A 20,118-nucleotide genomic window follows, 5' to 3' on the forward strand; every position below is an offset into this window, starting at 1 on the left:
TCTTCACCTTGGAGATGCCCAGGAGGGACCATCTCACAGGGAAAGCCAGGATGGGTTCCCCAGCGGTATACAGCGCCGGGACGCCCCTTTGCTGGGGCAGCTGTGCGCTTTACAAGTATACAAAATTTAACATTTAACATTTACTGCTGCCAAGCAGAGAGTCAAGCCAGAGGGCAGCATGTTGTTGTGGCAAGTTATGAAACAAACTCCCTGCTCCTCTGTTGGGAAGGTCCTCTCTCCCGATGCGGACAGGGATGCGGAGAAAATAAAGTGCGAATAAAGCGCAAACATTCTTCAACCCTCTGACCTCTTACCCTCTGATCTCTCCGTTCTGTCTTCCTGTTCAGACTTTATGACAGCATATTTTGTGTTCTTTCATTTTCGGATATTGTACCCTTTCCTTGTTTCCATTCCCTTTCTTTCCCTGCTCTCTCTTGTGCTCTGGTGCCATGAATGGCTGCATTGACCGCCTGTAAGGAGCTCGGGCCCTCTAGTTTGACTCATCACTGACTCTTGTGACAACAGAGACCGTGTCCTGGTCTGAAAGGTCTGTGTGTGGGCAGGATTTTGGTCTGTTTGTGGCCCTGCTTTATGATCTGCAAGACCGGTTTTTACTGTTGATGTCCCCGATATTAAATTAAACATTGCCTGCCGCAAGCTCAAATCCATGCAAGCTTCCATCCCTTGTACAACCCTTACACATCGTGTCTTTACAAGTTAAAAACTGCTCCAATTTGCAAACAAAGGGAACTTTTTTTTTAGGTATGTGATTCAGTAAAAGGACCACTTTTATTATGGTGCCTGGGCCGCCTCCCTCACTCTCTTCCTTGCATTTATCATCCCTCCTTCCCTCCATTCATTCATTTCATACCTTCGTGTTTCTGTTTCTTCTCTCCTTCGACGATCCAAATCCATGGCCCTTTCAACCCTCCTTTCCTTTGCCCATTCTCCCCTTTCCCACCTTTTCTTTCTTCCTTTCTTCTCCTCTACACACTCTTCAGTTTGTCATTCCCCTGCCTTTGTTCTTCCCTTTCACACTCGTTCTTACCCCGAGTGTTATACATAATAAAAGGGTAAACAGCCTGAATGCAGCCTTTTGAGCTACAGTCTCTTCATCTTATGTCTAAATATAACCGCAGCGGATAAGCTGAAGGAGAATACATGTTCAGCTTTATAAACAAACACACACGGTGCGGCCTCCTCTCTCTCCCTCACAGTGCTTGCTTTAATGAAGCGCCTCCTGCACCGGAGCACACTAGGAGAGCGCAGTCATGAGGACCTGCGTCAAGGGAGATCTTGAGGCTGAGGTGGGCCAGGACTGCAAGAGTTCACTGCACAAAGCTTGAGATAAAGTCTGCCAACATACCTGGCGCCCTGCGCCTCCAGCAAAACGTACACTTCAAATTTCCAGATCGCAAACTCCACGCAAAGTGGCAGCAAACTGGAGAGCGAGGGGCGTGCTTGAGATTTTGTCCAGAGACCTGGATACGCTTTCTAAGGGTTAGGTGTCAGAATATCAGTAGCAAAAATATTGCTCATCCAAGTATCCTGTCATAAATATCCTTTTAAAAAATCTTGTCACATTGGGTGCAGGTTTTCCATTATTAACCACAGTCGGGGGTATTTTTGTATGATATTTAGGGCACCCTGTTTCGGTTAGCTGTTATATGGGTTACAATATCCTGTTGCCATAATGTCACTAAAAAAACGACGAACTGATGCCATTTGGCAGACTGGTTAAACATGTAACCTGGCCCTTTGAAACACCTGGTGCTTGAAATGAAAAAACAGAAGTGCTGGTACCATGTACCAAAGTATCTACTTGCTTCTGAGAAGTGCCGGTCCTCTCCAATTAAACGCATTATGTCACTCTTGAGAGGTACTCTCCCACTCAAAATAAAAAAGTGTTAGAAACTCAGTCCATTTAAGGCACTGGAACCACACCACCACTCCTGGAGAGTCACCCAACATCCCCTCATTGCTTTGACGCATGTGGAATGCCTTACGACACCTAAAATGTCAACCAATCTGCCTCGGAGGTCGGGGTGCATGCAAGTTTCTTTATCACCTTAGCGCAGGCTTATGACATTTCTGACTGTTGGTCTACCTGCAGTTTGCAGTTCCTCTGCCTACACCAGTGCCTAATTTGAGCTGGTGGTTGCCAGTAGGGGCACTTATTCTTGGGGAACCCACACTAATTTTTCCACATCATTTAAGTACCTATTTCACAGATCACAAAGACGGCTGAAGACGGCAAAACCGTCACAAAAGGAAAATGCAGGAACCTCAAGGATTGAGATAAAGGGGGGGGGGGGAGTGTCTGGTAGTGTATTAAAGAGGTATAAGGTGGCTTTAAAACTACCAGCTTTGGTATTCCTCACACCCATGTTTCAATGCAGCGGCCGTGCTTCTGAGCAGAGTTTCAGGCCCGACACTCTTTCACAAATGAAGCACTGGCCTACACACTCATATATTGCTGGCTTTTTATGCTTCTTAGAGGGTGCTAGTAACCCACAGGTGTTTTGTTTGCAAGTGAATGCCTTGCGTAGTGTTTTATCGTGAGTACTGGGAGACTGTTGCGACAGTAACTTGTGAGTAGTTTGAACTTTTGCAGTACCATCCTTAGACCATTCTAATGAGTACTCTAACAACGCCAGCAATATATATTTCATACTCCTGTGTACATCCCTTGCTTAGCTTTTCCTCATGAGTGGCTCATGACCAATTTCACTACCATACAATATGCTTGCAAACGTCCTGGTTTTCTTGCACCTTTGCTCATTTCATACAAATGCTCAACTTTACTCTTTGCATATTTTGGTAATTTATGCAAAAAATACCACAAGTTAGTAACAAAGAACTTCGTAACCTATCACACTTCTATTCGGAGGTAACCAGGCAAATGCAATACTGTAAGTCTACAGTAGTAAACGTGTTTCCAGCTACTTTCAAGTTTTACCTTTACCTAGAGAAATCAAGTTTTCAAGTTGGGCTGGTCCTCGCAGGTCTCAGGCGCAGCAATAATAAATAAGCATTTGCAATGCAATAGGTCCTGCATTTGCGAGAGATTAGGCTATTGGCGTTGTAAATGACAATACTTTTAATTTATATTTTAAAAACCAACACGTAAACAAAAGGCATTGCCATTTACAATGCCAGTAGCTCAAACTCTCACAACTGCGAGACCTATTGCATGGCAAATGCTTGTTCCTTTTTGGTCTCTCCTAGCGGACAGCGCAAGCTGTCTGGTTGTGAAAGATCTATTGTGAGCTTACCGAAAACTGTGGGATTACAGCCCTCCAACTGCTTCCATCTGATTAACTTTATTGTGCCTTTCTTTCAGCACTCCATGACACTGCTCGTGTTTTCTTGATTTCTCCCTTGCGTAGTGCTTTTCCTCCCACAAACAAACACCTGAAGCAGCTGTGTCCACTCTGTGTTGCTCACTCCATTGCATGCTGCCCTCTGTGTGCTTCTCCCACTCTGCGTGCTTCTACTGTGTTGTTTTCTCGTTCATTTACTGTTTTTTCCCTCTTTGGCATTCCTTCCCCATCCCAGCTTTTTTTTTTCCAAATGTAATCACCCCTACTATCGTTGATTCGCCTCCACCAGCTCCTTCACAGCTGCCTCATACCATCAGGGGGATTTTTTTATGTGCACTTTTTGGGGCGAGGGCCTGACAGCTGCCATTTACTACAAAACTAGAATGTATTTATTTTATTTAACAATCTAAGTGGAGTCCGCCAATAAAATAATTTATCAAGGACTCTCAAGAGTGTGATATACCCCATAAAAATAAGGAATGTGACAGCAAGTAAAGACTTCCAACCCCCCACTAGTCTGTCCATTTGATGCTGGTTTGTGACACAAGGGCCCTACACAGTCTCGAGCTATGCCTTTTCTGTACTTTCGTTCCCATGTCTCTTTAGGACAGCCTTTTATTTAAACATTTTAATATAAAGGCTGCTATTCCCAACTGATCTGCTCATGTCCCACCTGTTAATAATCGCTTGTTCCTACTTGATCTTCAGGTATACCTTTGCTGTTATGTGTTCTACTCACTCTTTCAATAAGGCCATTATACACGCTCACTGCTCTTTATGTGGAATTTGTTTTTCCCAGTGTAACACACAAGCCTTCACGTTGCACCATCAAATTATAGAGGTACATGAGTAGTAACAAAAGAAAACTGCCTCCAATTTGTATCAAAAACTCTGTACTCACAAATGTGGCCTTCATCGATTAGCAATCCTTCCTAACTACTCAGACCTGCCTAGTAATTTGAAAGGTCTGCTGAGATTTAGTGCCTCGGGCCGTGCTCAGATTTGGCACCCATCACTTAGTAATACTTAGGCATGCTTAGGCATCATCAGTTAGCCGTCTTTAAGGAATGTCAACATTTGCTATCTGTCACTTTGTAACTGATCGAAAGTCTCAAATGAACAAGAACTAACAGCTGTCAGGCCGAGCCGCCCTCTCCCAAGCTCTGGTGACTTTTGTGCTGATAGTTATCTCCCATATTTTATACTTCAATCACAGGATGGGACGACACTGATTTTGTGTGTTGTGTGCGGCTGTATGTGTTGAGTGTGTGTGCATCTATGGGTTGGTTTGGGAGCAAGGGTTCTAGTATCTGTTGAACATATGTTCAAGAGTGACTGTAAGCCTAGTAGTATTTATGCAGAGTTGGCAGTAGGTCTGGGTGCAGGCGTAAATCTTTGTATAGTGGCTTGTGATGTGTGTCACCGTTTTATCTATGTGCATATGAATGTTTGTGTGTGTGTGCTGATATTTGTGTGCCTGGACCTCTGTGCACGTTTTACTCTGTGCTTGCTGGGGAGATAGCTGTCAGTGTATCTATGTGTATGTACTACACAACAGTCAATCCAACAATTTTTGTCATTGGTGTCAAGATGAGTCTCTTCAGTGGCCACCGTATTTCAGCTTGCAATGGAGACTATGCAACTCGGTCTTCTATGAGCACTTTAAACAGATCCAGTGTTAACCACAGCGTCCTTAACATTGTTGTATCTTGTGGCACTAAACCTACATTACTTTCCCACAGGGACATGTACACAGGGGGTGCCCATGATAAAGGTACATAGCTAAGGATGACTGTCGTTAGTCCCAGTGGCGCTGCACTGAAATCCATAAACATCTGCTGTCCGAGAACCCAATACCATGATCACGTTACATCTTTCTTTATAGGCTACTGCAACGTTATCATAGTTCACCTTTGAGGAAGATCAACGGCAGTGGCGGCTGCCACCAAGAAGCACAGTTGGGAGAGGGGGAAATAGAAAAATAAATTTAAAAAAGTTACTTACCTTGCTGCCGGATCGCTGCCTCGCGTCATCCTCTTCTGTTCCTGCTTGAAGTAGGAAGCGCACCCAGGCTCCCCTAAGCCAATACCAATGCTGCAATGCAGCATTGTGATTGGTCTGAGTGCCGTGGTTTGGTGCTCAGATTGGTAGTGGGAGGTCAGTGCATGTTCCTCACCAGGATGTGTATGGGCTACATGCAAAGTGCGCATGACAGTTTGGTTGGCCAAAGATGGCCTCCCAAACCGTCATGCTCACTTAGGAGCCCACCACTCCTTCCCCTGCTGGCTATAACAACAGCCAAGTCCCTCCCGCTCCGTTAAACTGCCTTACAAAGGAAAAATAAAATGATAATGAAGTGTTATCATTTTCTTTTTCCTTTATCCACTGCTCAAAATGCAGTGGGTCGTCGCTCCTCCGCCTTAGCAGAGGAGCCACCGCTGATGACAATGATGCATTAAGATATTTGTGACTTGCATACACTGTAAATAGAGCATTCCCATGCACAGGAACAATGCACCCCCCGTCATGTCTGGCCTTCAACTTCCTCTGCTAATAGACAAACCCAACACACCTAAGTATGGCCTTCTGTTTGATGGGATAAAATGCTAAAAAGCTTCAAAGTCAACCTTACTCACACACTATTATAAAACGACCTCCTTGACACCTATTCCTCAATTAACTGGATACTCTACAAGAGGAGAGTAGGCCTAGACACAGTCCAACTTAGAATAAATGTTAGACAGACTGAGAAATAGGTTATTTTATTTCCCTTCACTTTCATGTACTTTCAATTATAAAAAAGAAAACAGCTCACCATGTTTAGATAGTTCCGGTTAATGACACTCAGCCCTCCCCGGCGCAGACCACATTTTTTGCCCAGTGTTACTACCACTTGCCGGTGGCTAGTACATTAATAACCAGCTGGCTCCGTTTCAGACTGGGCTGCTATACGCCAATGGTAAAGCCGTGGCTGTTATGTTCGACTTTCAAAATCAAACCAGTTATTTCTGCATCTCATCGCCACATAAAATAATGTCAAGTGCATTACTGTCGCAGAAACCAAATTGTTTGGGTCAATAATAATCCAAAGAGGCATCTATTTTAATGCTCTATATCCGTGTCTCACTCAAAAGCAGCTTTTACTGTGTAACCTTGGACTTAGGGGACAGAAAAGCTACAAGAATGCCAATAAGAGAGTAACCTATACAAACGATAAGAGGTCTAAGCTGGGTGCATGTGGAATAGTGGCCGCTGTGCACGGTGAAATGCCCTTTCTGCTCAGGATGAACACAGAGGTGGTAAAGAAGTGCCCTAACTATATTGTCTCCACATCATCTTAATAAAAAAAAAAAAATTCTGCTTGTGGTGACAGTGAAATTATCAACCGGTACTATAATTTTTTTGCTAAAGCAGTTCTTGCCTGAATAACTATCCCTTCGTTTAACAAATGAACATTTTTATCCACAGCTCCATGCTACATTAAACCTGATTATATGCTTACTGTACTGATATAGATACAGCACAAAAAAGTAAGTAAAAACACTGGGTGAGATTACTCAAGTGGCAGAGTTACATGCTTTACCCTACTTTGGTAGATTGGAGGACGGACACAAGATGCTTGAAAATGAAAAGGCGAGCCCGCCAAGGATACATAAATTCCTATTTTCACCAGCTCTCACAGTGCCTCCAACTGATATGGAAACCCAAAACTATTTTCATGCATTGGCAGCTGGGAGAATGGGATGCAACACGCAGTAGTCGAGCTAGAACTTTGATTCTTCATGAAACAGGTCAGTGCCATCGAGGAGATAGCATTAGGATAAACTGATTTAAAAGGATCAGAAAACCAACAAAAGCTTACTTTTACTGTGGGTTTAATTTCTTCATTATCTGAACCATCTCCAGTTGCTAATGTTTGTGTGTCAGCGTTGGCCTCTTCTCCCTCTTCCTTGTTTAGCGGAGAATAGTCTTCCAAGAGGGTATCAAACAAAACAATTCTTTTGTTTTTGAAAAATCCATAGAAGTATGCATTGCTGTGGGAGGAACGCTTCGACCCTAAATGAAATACAAAAACAGGCTCAAGCTATGCATGAATATTATTCCATGACCATCAATTGCAGTCCATTTTGGAACAAACACTGACCTGGAAGGAATCCATCTTCAGGAAGTGCATACTTCTGATATATTCACTACGGAACAGTAATATTCTTTCATAATGAAGGCTTTTGTATGTATCTACATTGCCTGTGATACTGTTGTACGACACCCAAAACTGTTTGTGGCCACAGCGAGAGTCGACTTGGTAGCCCACAAGAGCAGAATGCCTTCTATAAAGAATGAATCCACAACAAGGAGTTGGCTGCATTCTCGACTACTGGCTATAAAAGCATACACTCGCAGTGGCCACAAGCAACATAAGTAGCACAATAGGCAATGCAATAACAAATTGAGGGCATCAAGGTTTGGCACAAGGTAGCATACTCTTTCAATTCTAGTTTGTTACCTGGAATCCACAGCAAGTTGTCACCAATCAAAAGTCAGAGTGAACTGCGTGTAGGTGTCTACTTCAATACTAATTCCATCAAACTGAAATTAAATGAGCCCTGGACTGGTATAGTCCAAGTAGAACATGAAATGAGGTAGACCTCTCGAGCCTTAACTAAGCATGAGCTATGCTGACAGACATACCGTACACATACAAGTAGGGACAGTTTTCAAGCCTCTCCTCAGAGGCTATACACCAACAAGTCTGTATGGACAAAGTCTACATTGTCATAAGAATTCAGCATCCAATGCACTAAGGATTATATACTCTAAAGTACCAAGCATTGGCAGAGCCAATATCTCTCAACTACGATACAACAGATACTGGCTTTGTCTATGTTTAAATCCAAACCAACCGGTGCATCACTTTGCTCTAGAGTCTATGTTTAGCCATAGACTGCTGTGCAGTATGGCATAAAGATTATTATTATTTTGTAACTAAAAAAAGCACTGACAGCGAGTAGATTCCGCATCATAACGCTTTTTTTTATTGCAGGAGGTAGGGCGGTGTTAATCAACACAGAGGGAGAGTGAGGCAAAAAGGACAACAGAGGGTTAAAAAAAAAAAATCCACCAGCAGTGTTCACGTCATAGCAATTTGTTTATGCTATGGCGGGTGGTAAGGGCCTAGAAACAACACGGACGAGGAAGCAGCAACACAAGCCCGAGTGGGGACAAGCAAAGACACGGACAAGGGAGGTCCGGTGGGGCAAGCAAAAGATTGAAGGGTTCTTGAAAACCTGGGGATCTGAAGCCATTGTTTTTTTTTTTTTTTTTTTAAATAATCAAGATTTATTGACAGAGTGGGGGCAGGCAACCACACGGACTAGGGAGGGGGGATGGGGCAGGCAACCGCACGGACAAGAGAGGGGGGTGGGGGTAGGCAACCACACGGACAAGGGAGAGGGGGTGGGGGCAGGTAACCACATGAATTAGGGAGGGGGCAGGCAACCACATGGACTAGGGCGTGGGTGGGGGAGGGCAACCACACAGACTAGGGAGGGTGGGGACAGGCAACCACACAGACTAGGGAGGGAGGGTGGGGGTATGCAACCACAGGGACTAGGGAGGGAGGGTGGGGGTATGCAACCACAGGGACTAGGGAGGGAGGGTGGGGGTAAGCAACCACAGGGACTAGGGAGGGAGGGTGGGGGTAAGCAACCACAGGGACTAGGGAGGGAGGGTGGGGGTAAGCAACCACAGGGACTAGGGAGGGAGGGTGGGGGTAAGCAACCACAGGGACTAGGGAGGGAGGGTGGGGGTAAGAAACCACAGGGACTAGGGAGGGAGGGTGGGGGTAAGCTACCACAGGGACTAGGGAGGGAGGGTGGGGGTAAGCTACCACAGGGACTAGGGAGGGAGGGTGGGGGTAAGCAACCACAGGGACTCGGGAGGGAGGGTGGGGGTAAGCAACCACAGGGACTCGGGAGGGAGGGTGGGGGTAAGCAACCACAGGGACTCGGGAGGGAGGGTGGGGGTAAGCAACCACAGGGACTCGGGAGGGAGGGTGGGGGTAAGCAACCACAGGGAATCGGGAGGGTGGGGGTAAGCAACCACAGGGAATCGGGAGGGAGGGTGGGGGTAAGCAACCACAGGGAATCGGGAGGGAGGGTGGGGGTAAGCAACCACAGGGAATCGGGAGGGAGGGTGGGGGTAAGCAACCACAGGGAATCGGGAGGGAGGGTGGGGGTAAGCAACCACAGGGAATCGGGAGGGAGGGTGGGGGTAAGCAACCACAGGGACTCGGGAGGGAGGGTGGGGGTAAGCAACCACAGGGACTCGGGAGGGAGGGTGGGGGTAAGCAAACACAGGGAATCGGGAGGGAGGGTGGGGGTAAGCAACCACAGGGAATCGGGTGGGTGGGGGTAAGCAACCACAGGGAATCGGGAGGGAGGGTGGGGGTAAGCAACCACAGGGAATCGGGAGGGTGGGTGGGGGTAAGCAACCACAGGGAATCGGGAGGGTGGGTGGGGGTAAGCAACCACAGGGAATCGGGAGGGTGGGTGGGGGTAAGCAACCACAGGGAATCGGGAGGGTGGGTGGGGGTAAGCAACCACAGGGAATCGGGAGGGTGGGTGGGGGTAAGCAACCACAGGGAATCGGGAGGGAGGGTGGGGGTAAGCAACCACAGGGACTAGGGAGGGAGGGTGGGGGTAAGCAACCACAGGGACTAGGGAGGGAGGGTGGGGGTAAGCAACCACAGGGACTAGGGAGGGAGGGTGGGGGTAAGCAACCACAGGGACTAGGGAGGGAGGGTGGGGGTAAGCAACCACAGGGACTAGGGAGGGAGGGTGGGGGTAAGCAACCACAGGGACTAGACTAGGGAGGGAGGGTGGGGGTAAGCAACCACAGGGACTAGGGAGGGAGGGTGGGGGTAAGCAACCACAGGGACTAGGGAGGGAGGGTGGGGGTAAGCAACCACAGGGACTAGGGAGGGAGGGTGGGGGTAGGGAGGGAGGGTGGGGTAAGCAACCCAGGGACTAGGGAGGGAGGGTGGGGTAAGCAACCCAGGGACTAGGGAGGGAGGGTGGGGTAAGCAACCACAGGGACTAGGGAGGGAGGGTGGGGTAAGCAACCACAGGGACTAGGGAGGGGGGGTGGGGTAAGCAACCACAGGGACTAGGGAGGGGGGGTGGGGTAAGCAACCACAGGGACTAGGGAGGGGGGGTGGGGTAAGCAACCACAGGGACTAGGGAGGGGGGGTGGGGTAAGCAACCACAGGGACTAGGGAGGGGGGTGGGGTAAGCAACCACACGGACTAGGGAGGGGGGTGGGGTAAGCAACCACACGGACTAGGGAGGGGGGGTGGGGTAAGCAACCACAGGGACTAGGGAGGGGGGTGGGGTAAGCAACCACAGGGACTGGGGAGGGGGGGTGGGGTAAGCAACCACAGGGACTAGGGAGGGGGGGTGGGGTAAGCAACCACAGGGACTAGGGAGGGGGGGTGGGGTAAGCAACCACAGGGACTAGGGAGGGGGGGTGGGGTAAGCAACCACAGGGACTAGGGAGGGGGGGTGGGGTAAGCAACCACAGGGACTAGGGAGGGGGGGTGGGGTAAGCAACCACAGGGACTAGGGAGGGGGGGTGGGGTAAGCAACCACAGGGACTAGGGAGGGGGGGTGGGGTAAGCAACCACAGGGACAAGGGAGGGGGGGTGGGGTAAGCAACCACAGGGACTAGGGAGGGAGGGTGGGGTAAGCAACCACAGGGACTAGGGAGGGAGGGTGGGGTAAGCAACCACAGGGACTAGGGAGGGAGGGTGGGGTAAGCAACCACAGGGACTAGGGAGGGAGGGTGGGGTAAGCAACCACAGGGACTAGGGAGGGAGGGTGGGGTAAGCAACCACAGGGACTAGGGAGGGAGGGTGGGGTAAGCAACCACAGGGACTAGGGAGGGAGGGTGGGGTAAGCAACCACAGGGACTAGGGAGGGAGGGGTAAGCAACCACAGGGGGGAGGGAGGGTGGGGTAAGCAACCACAGGGACTAGGGAGGGAGGGTGGGGTAAGCAACCACAGGGACTAGGGAGGGAGGGTGGGGTAAGCAACCACAGGGACTAGGGAGGGAGGGTGGGGTAAGCAACCACAGGGACTAGGGAGGGAGGGTGGGGTAAGCATCCACCGGGACTAGGGAGGGAGGGTGGGGGTAAGCAACCACAGGGACTAGGGAGGGAGGGTGGGGGTAAGCAACCACAGGGACTAGGGAGGGAGGGTGGGGGCAAGCAACCACAGGGACTAGGGAGGGAGAGTGGGGGCAAGCAACCACAGGGACTAGGGAGGGAGGGTGGGGGCAGGCAACCACACGGTCTAGGGAGGGGGTGGGGGCAGGCCACCACACGGACTAGGGAGGGGGGTGTGGGCAGCCAACCACACGGACTCTGGGGGGGGTGGGCAGGCAACCACACGGACTAGGGAGGGGGGTGGGGGCAGGCAACCACACGGACAAGGGAGGGGTGTGGGGGCAGGTAACCACATGAATTAGGGAGGGGGCAGGCAACCACATGGACTAGGGCGTGGGTGGGGGAGGGCAACCACACAGACTAGGGAGGGTGGGGACAGGCAACCACACGGACTAGGGAGGGGGTGGGAGCAGGCAACCACACAGACTAGGGAGGGGGTGGGAGCAGGCAACCACACAGACTAGGGAGGGGGTGGGAGCAGGCAACCACACAGACTAGGGAGGGGGGTGTGGGCAGCCAACCACACGGACAAGGGAGGGGTGTGGGGGCAGGTAACCACATGAATTAGGGAGGGGGCAGGCAACCACATGGACTAGGGCGTGGGTGGGGGAGGGCAACCACACAGACTAGGGAGGGTGGCGGCAGGCAACCACACGGACTAGGGAGGGGGTGGGAGCAGGCAACCACACAGACTAGGGAGGGGGTGGGAGCAGGCAACCACACAGACTAGGGAGGGGGTGGGAGCAGGCAACCACACAGACTAGGGAGGGGGGGGAGCAGGCAACCACACAGACTAGGGAGGGGGGGGGAGCAGGCAACCACACAGACTAGGGAGGGGGGTGTGGGGCAGCCAACCACACGGACTCTGGAGGGGGGGTGGGGCAGGCAACCACACGGACTCTGGAGGGGGGGTGGGGCAGGCAACCACACGGACTAGGGAGGGTGGGGGTATGCAACCACACAGATTGGGGGGGGTGGGGGTAATCAACCACAGGGACTAGGGAGGGAGGGTGGGGGTAATCAACCACAGGGACTAGGGAGGGAGGGTGGGGGTAATCAACCACAGGGACTAGGGAGGGAGGGTGGGGGTAATCAACCACAGGGACTAGGGAGGGAGGGTGGGGGTAATCAACCACAGGGACTAGGGAGGGAGGGTGGGGGTAATCAACCACAGGGACTAGGGAGGGAGGGTGGGGGTAATCAACCACAGGGACTAGGGAGGGAGGGTGGGGGTAATCAACCACAGGGACTAGGGAGGGAGGGTGGGGGTAATCAACCACAGGGACTAGGGAGGGAGGGTGGGGGTAATCAACCACAGGGACTCGGGAGGGAGGGTGGGGGTAAGCAACCACAGGGACTCGGGAGGGAGGGTGGGGGTAAGCAACCACAAGGATTAGGGAGGGAGGGTGGGGGTAAGCAACCACAGGGATTAGGGAGGGAGGGTGGGGGTAAGCAACCACAGGGATTAGGGAGGGAGGGTGGGGGTAGGGAGGGTGGGGGTAAGCAACCACAGGGAGTAGGGAGGGAGGGTGGGGGGTAAGCAACCACAGGGAGTAGGGAGTGAGGGTGGGGGTAAGCAACCACAGACTAGGGAGTGAGGGTGGGGGTAAGCAACCACAGGGACTAGGGAGTGAGGGTGGGGGTAAGCAACCACAGGGACTAGGGAGGGAGGGTGGGGGTAAGCAACCACAGGGACTAGGGAGGGAGGGTGGGGGTAAGCAACCACAGGGACTAGGGAGGGAGGGTGGGGGTAAGCAACCACAGGGACTAGGGAGGGAGGGTGGGGGTAAGCAACCACAGACTAGGGAGGGAGGGTGGGGGTAAGCAACCACAGGGACTAGGGAGGGAGGGTGGGGGTAAGCAACCACAGGGACTAGGGAGGGAGGGTGGGGGTAAGCAACCACGGACTAGGGAGGGAGGGTGGGGGTAAGCAACCACGGACTAGGGAGGGAGGGTGGGGGTAAGCAACCACGGACTAGGGAGGGAGGGTGGGGGTAAGCAACCACGGACTAGGGAGGGAGGGTGGGGGTAAGCAACCACCGACTAGGGAGGGAGGGTGGGGGTAAGCAACCACCGACTAGGGAGGGAGGGTGGGGGTAAGCAACCACGGACTAGGGAGGGAGGGTGGGGGTAAGCAACCACGGACTAGGGAGGGAGGGTGGGGGTAAGCAACCACAGGGACTAGGGAGGGAGGGTGGGGGTAAGCAACCACAGGGACTAGGGAGGGAGGGTGGGGGTAAGCAACCACAGGGACTAGGGAGGGAAGATGGGGGTAGGCAACCACACGGACAAGGGAGGGGGGGTGGGGGCAGGCAACCACATGGATTAGGGAGGGGGCAGGCAACCACATGGACTAGGGCGTGGGTGGGGGAGGGCAACCACACAGACTAGGGAGGGTGGGGACAGGCAACCACACGGACTAGGGAGGGGGTGGGGGCAGGCAACCACACAGACTAGGGAGGGGGGATGGGGGCAGGCAACCACACGGACTAGGGAGGGGGGTGGGGGCAGGCAACCACACGGACTAGGGAGGGAGGTGGGGGCAGGCAACCACACGGACTCTGGAGGGGGGTGTGGGGCAGGCAACCACACGGACTAGGGAGGGTGGGGGTAGGCAACCACATGGACTAGGGAGGGTGGGGGTAGGCAACCACATGGACTAGGGAGGGTGGGGGTAAGCAACCACAGGGACTAGGGAGGGAGGGTGGGGGTAAGCAACCACAGGGACTAGGGAGGGAGGGTGGGGGTAAGCAACCACAGGGACTAGGGAGGGAGGGTGGGGGTAAGCAACCACAGGGACTAGGGAGGGAGGGTGGGGGTAAGCAACCACAGGGACTAGACATGGGAGGGAGGGTGGGGGTAAGCAACCACAGGGACTAGGGAGGGAGGGTGGGGGTAAGCAACCACAGGGACTAGGGAGGGAGGGTGGGGGTAAGCAACCACAGGGACTAGGGAGGGAGGGTGGGGGTAAGCAACCACAGGGACTAGGGAGGGAGGGTGGGGGTAGGGAGGGAGGGTGGGGTAAGCAACCCAGGGACTAGGGAGGGAGGGTGGGGTAAGCAACCCAGGGACTAGGGAGGGAGGGTGGGGTAAGCAACCCAGGGACTAGGGAGGGAGGGTGGGGTAAGCAACCCAGGGACTAGGGAGGGAGGGTGGGGTAAGCAACCACAGGGACTAGGGAGGGAGGGTGGGTGGGGTAAGCAACCACAGGGACTAGGGAGGGAGGGTGGGGTAAGCAACCACAGGGACTAGGGAGGGAGGGTGGGGTAAGCAACCACAGGGACTAGGGAGGGGGGGTGGGGTAAGCAACCACAGGGACTAGGGAGGGGGGGTGGGGTAAGCAACCACAGGCACTAGGGAGGGGGGGTGTGGTAAGCAACCACAGGGACTAGGGAGGGGGGTGGGGTAAGCAACCACAGGGACTAGGGAGGGGGGTGGGTAAGCAACCACAGGGACTGGGGAGGGGGGTGGGGTAAGCAACCACAGGGACTAGGGAGGGGGGGTGGGGTAAGCAACCACAGGGACTAGGGAGGGGGGGTGGGGTAAGCAACCACAGGGACAAGGGAGGGGGGTGGGGTAAGCAACCACAGGGACAAGGGAGGGGGGGTGGGGTAAGCAACCACAGGGACAAGGGAGGGGGGGTGGGGTAAGCAACCACAGGGACTAGGGAGGGAGGGTGGGGTAAGCAACCACAGGGACTAGGGAGGGAGGGTGGGGTAAGCAACCACAGGGACTAGGGAGGGAGGGTGGGGTAAGCAACCACAGGGACTAGGGAGGGAGGGTGGGGTAAGCAACCACAGGGACTAGGGAGGGAGGGTGGGGTAAGCAACCACAGGGACTAGGGAGGGAGGGTGGGGTAAGCAACCACAGGGACTAGGGAGGGAGGGTGGGGTAAGCAACCACAGGGACTAGGGAGGGAGGGTGGGGTAAGCAACCACAGGGACTAGGGAGGGAGGGTGGGGTAAGCAACCACAGGGACTAGGGAGGGAGGGTGGGGTAAGCAACCACAGGGACTAGGGAGGGAGGGTGGGGTAAGCAACCACAGGGACTAGGGAGGGAGGGTGGGGTAAGCAACCACAGGGACTAGGGAGGGAGGGTGGGGTAAGCATCCACCGGGACTAGGGAGGGAGGGTGGGGGTAAGCAACCACAGGGACTAGGGAGGGAGGGTGGGGGCAAGCAACCACAGGGACTAGGGAGGGAGGGTGGGGGCAGGCAACCACACGGTCTAGGGAGGGGGTGGGGGCAGGCAACCACACGGACTAGGGAGGGGGGTGTGGGCAGCCAACCACACGGACTCTGGGGGGGGTGGGCAGGCAACCACACGGACTAGGGAGGGGGTGGGGGCAGGCAACCACACGGACAAGGGAGGGGTGTGGGGGCAGGTAACCACATGAATTAGGGAGGGGGCAGGCAACCACATGGACTAGGGCGTGGGTGGGGGAGGGCAACCACACAGACTAGGGAGGGTGGGGACAGGCAACCACACAGACTAGGGAGGGGGTGGGAGCAGGCAACCACACAGACTAGGGAGGGGGTGGGAGCAGGCAACCACACAGACTAGGGAGGGGGTGGGAGCAGGCAACCACACAGACTAGGGAGGGGGGTGTGGGCAGCCAACCACACGGACAAGGGAGGGGTGTGGGGGCAGGTAACCACATGAATTAGGGAGGGGGCAGGCAACCACATGGACTAGGGCGTGGGTGGGGGAGGGCAACCACACAGACTAGGGAGGGTGGCGGCAGGCAACCACACGGACTAGGGAGGGGGTGGGAGCAGGCAACCACACAGACTAGGGAGGGGGTGGGAGCAGGCAACCACACAGACTAGGGAGGGGGTGGGAGCAGGCAACCACACAGACTAGGGAGGGGGTGGGAGCAGGCAACCACACAGACTAGGGAGGGGGGGGGTGCAGGCAACCACACAGACTAGGGAGGGGGGTGTGGGGCAGCCAACCACACGGACTCTGGAGGGGGGGTGGGGCAGGCAACCACACGGACTCTGGAGGGGGGGTGGGGCAGGCAACCACACGGACTAGGGAGGGTGGGGGTATGCAACCACACAGATTGGGGGGGGGGGTGGGGGTAATCAACCACAGGGACTAATGAGGGAGGGTGGGGGTAATCAACCACAGGGACTAGGGAGGGAGGGTGGGGGTAATCAACCACAGGGACTAGGGAGGGAGGGTGGGGGTAATCAACCACAGGGACTAGGGAGGGAGGGTGGGGGTAATCAACCACAGGGACTAGGGAGGGAGGGTGGGGGTAATCAACCACAGGGACTAGGGAGGGAGGGTGGGGGTAATCAACCACAGGGACTAGGGAGGGAGGGTGGGGGTAATCAACCACAGGGACTAGGGAGGGAGGGTGGGGGTAATCAACCACAGGGACTAGGGAGGGAGGGTGGGGGTAATCAACCACAGGGACTAGGGAGGGAGGGTGGGGGTAATCAACCACAGGGACTAGGGAGGGAGGGTGGGGGTAATCAACCACAGGGACTAGGGAGGGAGGGTGGGGGTAATCAACCACAGGGACTAGGGAGGGAGGGTGGGGGAAATCAACCACAGGGACTAGGGAGGGAGGGTGGGGGAAATCAACCACAGGGACTAGGGAGGGAGGGTGGGGGAAATCAACCACAGGGACTAGGGAGGGAGGGTGGGGGTAATCAACCACAGGGACTAGGGAGGGAGGGTGGGGGTAATCACCCACAGGGACTAGGGAGGGAGGGTGGGGGTAATCAACCACAGGGACTAGGGAGGGAGGGTGGGGGTAATCAACCACAGGGACTAGGGAGGGAGGGTGGGGGTAATCAACCACAGGGACTAGGGAGGGAGGGTGGGGGTAATCAACCACAGGGACTAGGGAGGGAGGGTGGGGGTAATCAACCACAGGGACTAGGGAGGGAGGGTGGGGGTAATCAACCACAGGGACTAGGGAGGGAGGGTGGGGGTAATCAACCACAGGGACTAGGGAGGGAGGGTGGGGGTAATCAACCACAGGGACTAGGGAGGGAGGGTGGGGGTAATCAACCACAGGGACTAGGGAGGGAGGGTGTGGGTAATCAACCACAGGGACTAGGGAGGGAGGGTGTGGGTAATCAACCACAGGGACTAGGGAGGGAGGGTGGGGGTAAGCAACCACAGGGACTCGGGAGGGAGGGTGGGGGTAAGCAACCACAAGGATTAGGGAGGGAGGGTGGGGGTAAGTAACCACAGGGATTAGGGAGGGAGGGTGGGGGTAAGCAACCACAGGGATTAGGGAGGGAGGGTGGGGGTAGGGAGGGTGGGGGTAAGCAACCACAGGGAGTAGGGAGGGAGGGTGGGGGGTAAGCAACCACAGGGAGTAGGGAGTGAGGGTGGGGGTAAGCAACCACAGACTAGGGAGGGAGGGTGGGGGTAAGCAACCACAGGGACTAGGGAGGGAGGGTGGGGGTAAGCAACCACAGGGACTAGGGAGGGAGGGTGGGGGTAAGCAACCACAGGGACTAGGGAGGGAGGGTGGGGGTAAGCAACCACAGGGACTAGGGAGGGAGGGTGGGGGTAAGCAACCACAGGGACTAGGGAGGGAGGGTGGGGGTAAGCAACCACAGACTGGGGAGGGAGGGTGGGGGTAAGCAACCACAGGGACTAGGGAGGGAGGGTGGGGGTAAGCAACCACAGGGACTAGGGAGGGAGGGTGGGGGTAAGCAACCACGGACTAGGGAGGGAGGGTGGGGGTAAGCAACCACCGACTAGGGAGGGAGGGTGGGGGTAAGCAACCACCGACTAGGGAGGGAGGGTGGGGGTAAGCAACCACCGACTAGGGAGGGAGGGTGGGGGTAAGCAACCACCGACTAGGGAGGGAGGGTGGGGGTAAGCAACCACCGACTAGGGAGGGAGGGTGGGGGTAAGCAACCACCGACTAGGGAGGGAGGGTGGGGGTAAGCAACCACCGACTAGGGAGGGAGGGTGGGGGTAAGCAACCACCGACTAGGGAGGGAGGGTGGGGGTAAGCAACCACCGACTAGGGAGGGAGGGTGGGGGTAAGCAACCACCGACTAGGGAGGGAGGGTGGGGGTAAGCAACCACCGACTAGGGAGGGAGGGTGGGGGTAAGCAACCACGGACTAGGGAGGGAGGGTGGGGGTAAGCAACCACGGACTAGGGAGGGAGGGTGGGGGTAAGCAACCACGGACTAGGGAGGGAGGGTGGGGGTAAGCAACCACGGACTAGGGAGGGAGGGTGGGGGTAAGCAACCACGGACTAGGGAGGGAGGGTGGGGGTAAGCAACCACGGACTAGGGAGGGAGGGTGGGGGTAAGCAACCACAGGGACTAGGGAGGGAGGGTGGGGGTAAGCAACCACAGGGACTAGGGAGGGAAGATGGGGGTAGGCAACCACACGGACAAGGGAGGGGGGGTGGGGGCAGGCAACCACATGGATTAGGGAGGGGGCAGGCAACCACATGGACTAGGGCGTGGGTGGGGGAGGGCAACCACACAGACTAGGGAGGGTGGGGACAGGCAACCACACGGACTAGGGAGGGGGTGGGGGCAGGCAACCACACAGACTAGGGAGGGGGGATGGGGGCAGGCAACCACACGGACTAGGAAGGGGGGTGGGGGCAGGCAACCACACGGACTAGGGAGGGAGGTGGGGGCAGGCAACCACACGGACTCTGGAGGGGGGTGTGGGGCAGGCAACCACACGGACTAGGGAGGGTGGGGGTAGGCAACCACATGGACTAGGGAGGGAGGGTGGGGGTAAGCAACCACAGGGACTAGGGAGGGAGGGTGGGGGTAAGCAACCACAGGGACTAGGGAGGGAGGGTGGGGGTAAGCAACCACAGGGACTAGGGAGGGAGGGTGGGGGTAAGCAACCACAGGGACTAGGGAGGGAGGGTGGGGGTAAGCAACCACAGGGACTAGGGGGAGAGGGTGGGGGTAAGCAACCACAGGGACTAGGGAGGGAGGGTGGGGGTAAGCAACCACAGGGACTAGGGAGGGAGGGTGGGGGTAAGCAACCACAGGGACTAGGGAGGGAGGGTGGGGGTAAGCAACCACAGGGACTAGGGAGGGAGGGTGGGGGTAAGCAACCACAGGGACTAGGGAGGGAGGGTGGGGGTAAGCAACCACAGGGACTAGGGAGGGAGGGTGGGGGTAAGCAACCACAGGGACTAGGGAGGGAGGGTGGGGGTAAGCAACCACAGGGACTAGGGAGGGAGGGTGGGGGTAAGCAACCACAGGGACTAGGGAGGGAGGGTGGGGGTAAGCAACCACAGGGACTAGGGAGGGAGGGTGGGGGTAAGCAACCACAGGGACTAGGGAGGGAGGGTGGGGGTAAGCAACCACAGGGACTAGGGAGGGAGGGTGGGGGTAAGCAACCACAGGGACTAGGGAGGGAGGGTGGGGGTAAGCAACGACTAGGGAGGGAGGGTGGGGGTCAAGTCAAGTCAAGTCAGAATTTATATAGCGCACTACATACCCAGAGGGTCTCAAGGCTCTTGAGGAAGGGGGGGGAGGTTTACTTGTCGAATATCCAGGTTTTAAGCTGTTTTCTGAAGGCTAGATGGTTTTGAGTAAGGCGGAGGTGGATCAGAAG

General features: G+C 55.1%; 1 protein-coding gene across 1 annotated transcript in view; it reads right to left on the reverse strand.

Moving 5' to 3' along the window:
- ZMPSTE24 (zinc metallopeptidase STE24) overlaps positions 1 to 20,118 on the reverse strand; it is a 115,137-nt gene that overhangs the window by 39,219 nt on the left and 55,800 nt on the right. Inside the window, exon 7 of the mRNA XM_078642353.1 lies at positions 7,186 to 7,379. Coding sequence (XP_078498479.1) covers positions 7,186 to 7,379 — 194 coding nt within the window. The remainder of the gene's footprint in view (positions 1 to 7,185; positions 7,380 to 20,118) is intronic.

Source organism: Lissotriton helveticus, chromosome 5_1 (assembly GCF_964261635.1).
Source record: "Lissotriton helveticus chromosome 5_1, aLisHel1.1, whole genome shotgun sequence".
NCBI lineage: Eukaryota > Metazoa > Chordata > Amphibia > Caudata > Salamandridae > Lissotriton > Lissotriton helveticus.